This window comes from Sardina pilchardus, chromosome 4 (genome assembly GCF_963854185.1).
Source record: "Sardina pilchardus chromosome 4, fSarPil1.1, whole genome shotgun sequence".
Classification (NCBI taxonomy): Eukaryota; Metazoa; Chordata; class Actinopteri; order Clupeiformes; family Clupeidae; genus Sardina; species Sardina pilchardus.
In genome coordinates, this window is record NC_084997.1 from 30,215,483 (window position 1) to 30,225,482 (window position 10,000).

The 10,000-nt window shown below is 45.9% G+C and overlaps 2 protein-coding genes across 2 annotated transcripts in view; both read left to right on the forward strand.

Moving 5' to 3' along the window:
- LOC134078957 (trichohyalin-like) overlaps window positions 1–1,123 on the forward strand; it is a 12,657-nt gene extending 11,534 nt beyond the window's left edge. Inside the window, exon 9 of the mRNA XM_062535121.1 lies at window positions 323–1,123. Coding sequence (XP_062391105.1) covers window positions 323–550 — 228 coding nt within the window. The 3' untranslated portion in view covers window positions 551–1,123. The remainder of the gene's footprint in view (window positions 1–322) is intronic.
- Window positions 1,124–1,734: 611 nt separating this feature from the next.
- bmpr2b (bone morphogenetic protein receptor, type II b (serine/threonine kinase)) overlaps window positions 1,735–10,000 on the forward strand; it is an 81,817-nt gene continuing 73,551 nt past the window's right edge. Inside the window, exon 1 of the mRNA XM_062534925.1 lies at window positions 1,735–3,272. Coding sequence (XP_062390909.1) covers window positions 3,200–3,272 — 73 coding nt within the window. The 5' untranslated portion in view covers window positions 1,735–3,199. The remainder of the gene's footprint in view (window positions 3,273–10,000) is intronic.

The window sequence follows — 10,000 nt, forward strand, 5'->3', positions numbered from 1 at the left end:
CACGCTTTGCCGCTTGCTGCACCTCACGGTTTTCATAAAGACGAGGGCGCTTTTCCGCATTTAGTTTAACTTTTTTTCAATTCGAGGTGCTCAGGGCGCCTCCGCAAAAACGTGAGGCGCACAAAAACGCGAGGCGCCTCACTGCAACAAAAACGCATCTTGTCTGATCGCGCTCCTAAGAGTTTGTATTATTTAAGAGAGTTCCTCCAAATAGCCTCTCATTAAAGCCTAATGCCATCTGGAATTCCATATCCAACCGCCAAAATGAAACAAATTGAAGAGACCAGGAGCCTTTCGCTAACCTTTCTGTAACCTTTTTCAGGTCCACCACCTGCGTCTAGTGCTGGCCGTGGACCAACAGGAAAGGTCAAAGTTCATCGAGCGCTCTCAGAAGAATAACCAGAGACTGGAGGCGCTGCGACAGGACCTCAACCAATCACTGGCTGCCGTTTCCCAGCAGCCCGTCCCGTCCGTGTTTGAGTCTGAGACACATCGATTGGACAGGAGTATTAGGGAGGAGGAGCTGTGGATGTCTCTCAGCCAATCCTGAGAGAGGTTTCTTCACAGGGTAAAGGTATGATGAGCTCGCTCACTCAGTCTCTAATGTGGATACATTTTATCATCAGAAAATGTTACAAATATTGTTGTTTTTCAATTTGTAAACTTTTTTTTTTTTAGTCTAAGCACATTCCTCTCGTCTGTCCATATCTATGAATGTTGTTCTTATGTAGCATAACTCAGGGGTAGTTAATGTGAATTAGACAAAAGCACAAGCAGCATTTTTATTTTTTTTGTATTACATTAATCTGTATTTATTCAGTCATATTTATTTCTTTTATATTGTTTTTGTAATCCATAATAGCATCTTATGAACAGTGTTCTCATGTTACATGTTAGATTTGTATTATTTTGTTTACTTGCTCATATCTAGATTGTGAACTCTCTTTTTTATTTACATATTTATAAATGTGCTATACTTACAAAAATACAGGGTTGTTGGCCATTATTTGGGTACTAATAACAAGTTTGTTCAACATCAACATGCTTTTGTTTATGTCCAGTGTTATTTATTTTATTTCATGTAGCAATGATAAGCAAAAGCAATCACAATTTTTGTATTCAAATTACACACAAATAAAACATAACATTGTTTAAAAAAAATAATAAATCTGCATTTATTTGTCAACTGAAACATGTTCAGAGAATTAGGAGGCCTTTGAAGTACAAACCACAGGTATAAATCACATAACAGCTCAGAATGCTACCAAATAGAACACCAGTTTACAGGTCCAGAGGATATATTTTCCATTCTAATGGCAGTGCCTGGTTTTGGGTGTCTTTGGGACCTGGCTCTGTTTAGGACGATCTCATTTGACAGTTCTTTTGCGTACCTTTTAAATACAATTTAATTTTGATTTGATGTTATCATCACTGTGGACTTACGTGATTTCTAGGCCTATATTGAGGGCAACGGCAATTCTTAGACTGTTTGCACGAAAGTGAACTACAGTAATCTCTGGTAATCCTGAATGTCTGCGGGTAGAGGGCGCTCGTTTCGGCATATTTTTTTTTAAGCGAGCAGACTGTACACTCCCCACCACCCACCCCACCCACCCGCTCACCACTCACACACACACACACACATCCCTCCCTCCCTCCCTCGCTCGCTCGCGGTTGAACCTCCCCATCCACACAAACACACGCACACAGAACAACCTGCGGCCAACTCGTTCCAAGCCGCCTGTCTGTCGCCTCCGTAAGATCTGTGATTAAAGGGAACGGCGGAAGAATTCAGCAACTCGTTTTTCACCATCAATCGGAGAAAATCAACGAGGATTTTTACTGTTTTGCCAAGCTATAGCCGTTTGAGTGGATTACATGTAACGCTGGCTAGTTCTAGTTTCGTTAAACGCGAGTTATGATCGGACTCGTACTGTCTGTCAGTCATCTAGTACAGTAACTAGCTAGCTATTTTGGTGTTTCGTACAAGTTCGTGAAAGCGAGAAATGTATGGAAAGCTGGAGGACAAACACACATCTTATACGTTCTTGTATAACGTCAGCATGGACTTTACCGAGGCGGAGGCCTGTTTTTTAGAATCGTAAGAGGCTTTACCATCGCGCTCAGTTGGGGCAAACTCCACGATTGTTCACGCAGTCCCGACATTGGGAACAGGGACGCCGAAGGGGGGGAGCGAGGCTGCCCTTCAGTACAGCGTCTGCTGCTACGAAAGAGGAGGTGAAGTTTAGCAAAGAAAACGGGCTACACTCTGAACGAACCTACGTGGACTTCAAGATTTCTGCCCACTTCTGTACGGCAAATTTGACTTCCATGTGAATAGTGTTGGCAAGCTATTTTGTTTTAAAAAGAGACTAATTCAAAGCGTTTAAGTCTTGCTGTGTGTTAAAAGGCCTTTTTTGGCCCCGATTCAAAACGCAAGCTTTTACTAGACCTATGGCTTCGTATACAGTTCCATTTCAGCCATGACATTGGATCTGCTGGATTTTTCACAGTTGTCAGATTTTCAAATAATTTGCTAATTCGCGTTGTTGAAATAATCTATTTTAGGCTGGTGACTCTGCCTTGCGATTGGATGTTAAAAGGGAGCCAAGAGAAGTAACGTTACCAAATGTTGAGAGGACAGCCAGGCAACATCAGCTAGGCTAACCCTCCAACTCGATAGGAATATTGACTGTCAACATTGACCCATGCACCGCGCGGCCGCTGAACTTGGACTTGAAAGCACCCGAACGAATTTACGCGTCAGCTAAAATCATTTGGCTGTACCGCGAAATATTGTAGTGCAGAAGACGGATTTTTTTGAAGGCACTATTAATCATTCTACGACACACTAACACGGATGATAGGCAGCAATCTAATATACCGTTACACAGTCTGTCAAATGGGCAATTGGAGAGCAAATCAGATTTTGTTCTCTGGCTTGCTTGGGCTGGACTGAACATTATAGCTAGCTAGCTACCTGCACTTTCTCCACGACAATCAACGTGCGCAGGGAGACAAGCGGCATAAGACATGTGCTATTGGTTCATAATCATCACCAACCATTTTTTACCAGTCGGACAAGTAACTGCAAACGAATGAGCTCACTCTGCTCATTCAGGGAAAGGAGCGAATACTAGAAAACTTTTTTTTGGAAACGCTGGTTGGGACAACCCCTTCTTCTGCATAGCCGCTAGATATGGCAGTGCCGGGCCGAATGTCTATCCTGGCGCTAGGGCTTTTCGTCGTGCTACTGCTCACTCCTGTCGCTGGTAAGTGCCGAGCTTGTTAGCCTCTACACACTACACACACACACACACACACACACACACACGCATTTATGACAACACTGCCTCAGGCAATGTCAGTTCATTTCATTTGCCGGATGGCTTACAAAGTCGATTTAGCTTTTTGGTGTTGCAAAGGACATGGATAGTGGAGAGTGGACAGACATCTGCCCAGCGATAGTGGAGCTAGTCTGTGACGTTTAAATGTAGCTTGACTGCTTAGCTGATCCAGTTGAGTCCGCCCCGACACACTTGTTTAGCCTGTCAGTATAAGTCACTTGTCTGTTGTCCAGTCACTGAGATTAGCTAACGTTAATGTTAACCGCCCAGCTACTTTAACAACGGCCGCCCCGCGTAACCTGATGTCTGTCGGTAGGCTACGGCTAGCGAAAGGGACAGCTGGTCACCTGTGTAAGCACGCGGACACGCTTGCCAGCAGGTGTTCTGTTTCCAGTCGGTGACAGCCCGGTTGGAGCGGTGTTTTAGCTACACTAGTCTGCATTGGTTTGCTACAGTTGTTGTTGAAGCTTGTTACATTTCGTGTTGATACATCCCCCTTTGACCTCATTTGGCTAGTGATGGCATGTTGAAACGTGTCTTTGTCCATTGTCCCATTAGCCGCAGTAGTAGAATATACCATTTCTCTATATTTGACATAACCTGCAACTCTGACATGCAGCAGTGCTTCTGCACTGAACGTTGGTAATTGTGATCTGGATTGCTTTGGATGGCACACCTAACAGGCTTCTGTCAAGAGTGGTGAAGCCCATGTCAGAATGGCACTTCTTACAGTGACAGCAGAGTTTCTGATCGTACTGGGGGAAAAAAAAATGTTTACGGAGCCGAGCCTTATATGCATCAATGAAAGCCAACTCTGTGTGTGTTTGTTTTTATGTTTACTGTACTTTTGTCTGGGCAAGAAGTGTCATCAGTCAGTGAGCAGGTTTCCTCATTGCCATGTTCAATACAAGTAAATGGGAGACAGAGGGAGGGAGAGAGAAAAGGCAAGAGAGAGATAATATGATTAGATCATGGGAAGAAAGATGAGGATGGATGGAGTAACCAGAGAGTGAAAGAAAGAGAGAGAGAGAGAGAGGAGGGGGGGGGGGGTGAGAGGAAGAAGAGAAGAGAGGTAACAAGAGCGGAAGGAAGACAAGATGGGCCAGGAAGAAATGAAAGGAGTAAAGACAGAAAGAAAGAAGGAAGCAACTCAACCCAAGGGAGTGCAGCTGTAGGTTATACTGTAGCACCGGGACAGCAGATCACAGTTCAGCCTGGTTCCGATCCGGCCCTGACTGACCTGGCTTTAGTCTGACCGTGGGACTAGGTTCTGGTTCAAACAGTCTTTGGACTCTGGGTTAGTGTGTGGTCGGTCCGGATCTGTCCCTGTCCTGCTGAGCCAAGTGGCATAGCTGCTGTTTCATTACCATATCATCCAGAGCAACAGCGCTAGAAAAGTGCTCAGCTTTGTAAGCTCTCCCTCACAAGGTAGGCTCAGCAAGGGCCTGATAACTATGTGTGTGGTGGCCATTGGTGGAAATGGTGTGTTTGTGTGTGTGTGTGTGTGTGTGTGTGTGTGTGTGTGTGTGTGTGTGTGTGTGTGTGTGTGTGTGTGTGTACGTGTGTGTGTGTGTGTGTGTGTGTAACTGGGTGGTGGTGGGGGTTGTATGGAGCCAGTCACCCCAGCCTCGGCAGCTTCTGTTCAGCCTTGGAACGGATAAGATAAGCCTCAGCCCTCAGCCTCCAGTCTCCTGCATACCAGACACACCGGAAGAGAGAGAGAGAGAGAGAGAGGGAAAGAGAGGGAAAGAGAGAGAGCGAGGTAGGCATGAGTGTGCCGTTGGGTGTGGATATGAACGAGATGTAGGAGTACATGTATGTACTGTATTTGAAAAGAAGAGAAAGAGATTGTGTGTGTGTGTGTGTGTGTCTTTGTATGTGTGTGTGTGTGTGCGTGTGCATGTGCGTGCGTTTGTGCTGTGAGGGAATGTGTGGGAATGACAAGCCAAGCTGCAAGGCTGTTAGCCTATTTTATTGTGGTTGACAATGATCTAAGTATTTGTGTGTGTGTGTATGTGTGTGTGTGTGTGTGTATGTGTGTGTGTGTTCTACTGAAAGACATGTTTTATTGTTTTCACCTTTAATCAAGGGAAACGTTTTGTTGAAAGCAGATTATGACAGTCATAACCCTGAACTGGCCCACATTTGGTACCTGGCCATAGTGGTTGCCATATCTTGTACGGGCCTGTGGTGGTTGGTTGCCAGATCTTGTGCGGGGCTGTGGTGGTTGCCGTATGTTGTACGGGCCTGTGGTGGTTGGTTGCCAGATCTTGTGCGGGGCTGTGGTGGTTGCCAGATCTTGTACGGGGCTGTGGTGGTTGCCAGATCTTGTACGGGCCTGTGGTGGTTGCCAGATCTTGTACTGGGCTGTGGTGGTTGGTGCTAGATGAAGTCCAGGGCAGGTGGCTCCAGAGAAGCTCTTACTGCCCTGGCCCTGACAAGGCAAACACTTATGGGAAAGGTCCCTCTCTCTCCCCACACATCAGTATGGACTTACTCATTCTCTCTTTCCCTCTTGCTCACCATTCACACACACACACACACACACACACACACACACACACACACACACACACACAGGTTTCTGTTCTCAGCCTTCAGAGGATAATGTAGTGGCTCTTGCTTTGACTGGCGGCTCCAGTGATTGCGGGGTAGACCTTGACAGAAGCAAAACTTCAGCATCGGGAATGTGGGGGCAGGGGGTGGGTGGTGGGTGGTGATTGCTCTGTATCCGTGGCGATTGGAGGCACGGAGACGGTACATCCCATAATTTCAGGTCTTCGGAAGACAAACTTGTTTAGTTTTGCGTTTGACACTGTCACTGGCTCAACGTTTCCGTGCTGTTTTTTTTAGCAGAGAACTGTTTTCAGGAAGCGTTGGTTTGTGTGTGTGTGTGGATGTGAGTGTGTGTTCATGAAATGTATTTGTATGTCTTGTTTTGTAAGTGTGTGTGTGTGTGTGTGTGTGTGTGTGTGTGTGTGTGTGTGTGTGTGTGTGTGTGTGTGTGTGTGTGTGAGAGCATCTCTTTATTCTTTTGGCATGAGAGTGATGACTGCTACTGGAGACAGCGGAGCAAGAACGCACTTATACCTTTCCAACCGACACACACACACACACACACACACACACACACACACACACACACACACACACACACACACACACACACACACACACACACACACACACACACACTTCATGCCTGCTTGCTTCCTGATGGCAGATGGAATCAGAGAACAGCGGTCAATAATCCAGCCGACACTGGATCTTGAAACGGAACCATTTCTGTGTGTGTGTGTGTTTGGGGGGGGGGGGGGGGGGTAAGAGAGAGAGAGAGTGTGTGTGTGTGTGTGTGTGTGTGTGTGTATAAGAAGCCGTATTAATAATTCAGCACATTTCCCAAAAGTTGCCCAGGAAAGCTAAGCGCTTACCCACTGAATTTTTATATTCTGCCCAGACCCAGCCTCCAGCATATCATCAACCACACGCACAACTCATTGTCAGCTAAATCAGGGCTAGTGTGTGTGTGTGTGTGTGTGTGTGTTTGACCTCTGCAGCGAGTATATCACCTGACGCCTGTAACTGAAGAGTACTAGTGTGTGTGTATTGTGTGTGTGTGTGTGTGACCGCTACAAAGAGATCACTTGAACATTGTCATTGAAGTTCACCAACTGGACAGTTTTCTCTCAGTGTGTGTGTGTGTGTGTGTGTGTGTGTGTGTGTGTGTGTGTGTGTGTGTGTGTGTGTGTGTGTGCCCCATCTAAACCACATTAGTTGTATATCATATATCTGATAAGAATGCTATGCCACTGGCTGGTGTAGGCAGTAACCTTGAGAACTGCACTCAGTGAATAAGTCCGTCCAGCTGCAGTGCAGCCACATCTCTGCACTCATCAGCTGTCACTTTAGTGGGCCAGCCACGACTGTGATTATTCACGACAACTCTGAGCAATCACAAATAGGATGTCAGGCTAAATGATGGGTTTAGTCCCAGAATAGGTAAGTTTAATGTTATAAATAGGTTATTAACATGGTTAGCATCAATGAATGAACATGAATGAGTTGAAATGTATATCAGTGTATGTCAACAACATGAATGCCTAAACTGTCAAAACTTGTTTGAGGCATTCCAAATGAATATGCAGAAATTAAAGGTACATTATGATGTTTGGAACAAACAATTTAGGTACAGGACATGAGGCTTTGCTTTTGCTGAATTATGATGCTGTTGCTCTGTACTACTGTCATTCGAAAAAAATACTTCTTTTGTCTCGTAACGGCAGTTAATTTTTTGGATCAAAGGATAGGGATGGGTGTCTTCTGTATTGATCTGGTTCTACAGTATGTTCCGGAATGGGTCCATTATGACGTCACAGAAAAGCATTGTTTCCGTGGAATGTCTCTCCAAGGAAACGTATACCTCACAGACAGCCACTCTTTCCTTCCGGAAACTCTAGAACCCTTCTTTGTCGTCTTTCACTCCCACACCATACTGTCCACATTCTCTTTCTTTACCTTGGTGTGTGTGTGCCAATGTGTTGTTGTTGTATGTCACCAGGATGTGTGGTGAATGTTCGGTTTTTAAGTCCGAGTCACAGGCCCAACAGATTTTTTTGTGAAAAACGTTTACTAGTGCAGCCAGACGGTTTTTGCAACTTGTAAACTTTGTCATCATCACCTCCGTTTTAGCGATTGTAAAACATAATCGATAAACTTAAACAGAGTAATTACCGTAGCTGTGCAGCCAGATGATACATTCAAGGGCAATGTCCAGACTTCCGCAGAAAATATGATTTAATTCGGTTGAGGTAACAAGTTAGTTGTAAAGATGACAATTTTCTGAAAGGCTACTCAGAATAGTGTGTGTGATGCGGCCGTTGTGAAGAGAAATGTGTGGTTTTCGTGTCACTTCTCCATATTCAGGAGGCCCAGACTAACCCAGCACAGGTAACCCAGCACAGGAGGTAACCCAGCCCAGGCCAGACCTCCCTCTGCCCCTCTCATGTTCCCCAGCCCTCTGACTGTCTCCGCACATGCTCAGTAGGGCCCTCCGGTGGGGCCTGCGGCCTGGCCAGGCAGGGTGCGGCTCACGTGTCATAATTAATCACAGGTCATAATGAACGACGTGTCATAATGGATCACGTGCCGTAATTAATCAGAAGGGCAGCAGGCGAGGGGTTTCTGTGGTCTGTGTGTTTGCCCAAGTGTTCAGGGCCTTTGAGGGAGAAAGGTCACTTAAACAGGACTGTCTGTGTGTGTGTGCGTGTGCGTGTGCGTGTGCGTGTGCGTGTGCGTGTGCGCGTGCGCGTGCGTGTGTGCGTGTGCGCGTGTGTGTGTGCCCTCTCTGTGCATATGTGTGTCAGTCTGTCTCTCTGTGTATGAGGCAGAACAGATAGAGCTGCCTGGCGGTTTTCTGTGTGTGTGCGTGTGTGTGTGTGTGTGTGTTTGTATGTATTCTGTCTGTGTGAGGAAGAGGCAAAGATATTTGTGTTCATTCGGTAGGGTGATTACATTGGTGCCTGTTTGTGTTTGTGTGTGTTTGTGTGTGTGTGTGTGTGTGTGTGTGTGTGTGTGTGTGTGTGTGTGTGTGCGCGCACCCTCAGACCTGCCAGGTCTCTCAGTTCGCTCTTGTGTGTGTGTGGTGTCTTCTGGGTAATTTTTCACTTGAGCGGACGTCTAATTACAGTCTGGGAGAAGAGAGGGCAGGCCATAACTACTTCAACCAATCCGCATGGGCCTCCCACACACCTGGCCAATTAGATAATTTATCTCAAGTTCTGACAAAATGCAGAGAAACTTGGTCTCCACTCCAGGCCTTGTGTGTGTGTCTGTGTCTGTGCCTCTGTGTCTGTATATCACAGTATTGTGTAAAGCTTTTCTACTTTTGCAGTGATGGCTGGCCTCTCCAAATCAAATTTTTGATAACATAAGCACACTTGTCGAACCAAAATCACAGCCACACACAAAAACGTCCCCACAAGGCAGATAATTTACACGTGCAGTGTGTGTCTGTGTGTGTGTGTATGTGTGTCTGTGTCCTTGCGGAACAGAACTACTGCTGAAAATTAATCGGACATTTGGTCTGGTGTTCCTCCCAAACTGCTGTCAGTGCCCTTCATTCTGCCACCCTCCCTATCGTGTGTGTGTGTGTGTGTGTGTGTGTGTGTGTGTGTGTGTGTGTGTGTGTGTGTGTGTGTGTGTGTGTGTGTGTGTGTGTGTGTGTGTGTGTGTGTGTGTGTGTGTGTGTGTGTGTGTGTGTGTGTGTGTGTGTGTGTGTGTGTGATAGAGGAGTTTTTAGCTCATCCCAAAGGAATTTAAGCAAGGTTATGTCTGTGGTTGTCTAGTGCTTGGTCAGGCACAGGAGAGACAGTTTATGTGAGTGTGTGTGTGTGTGTGTCTGCTGTATGTTATGTGTGTGTTTTGTACACATATATTTTTTCCTCAGTGTATATTGTTCTTATATTTTTGTACTTGTATTTAAATTTGTGTGTGTGAGTGTGTGTGTGCCCCAATGCCAGTGAATCTGTGACTGTGACGGCGTGTGAGTGTGCAGGCTATGAATGTGTGTGTGTCGGTGTGTGCGTGTGTGTACAGGCTATGAATGTGGCTGTAGGTTTGTTTTTGTTCTGGCATCTGATTGCACTCAAAAATGC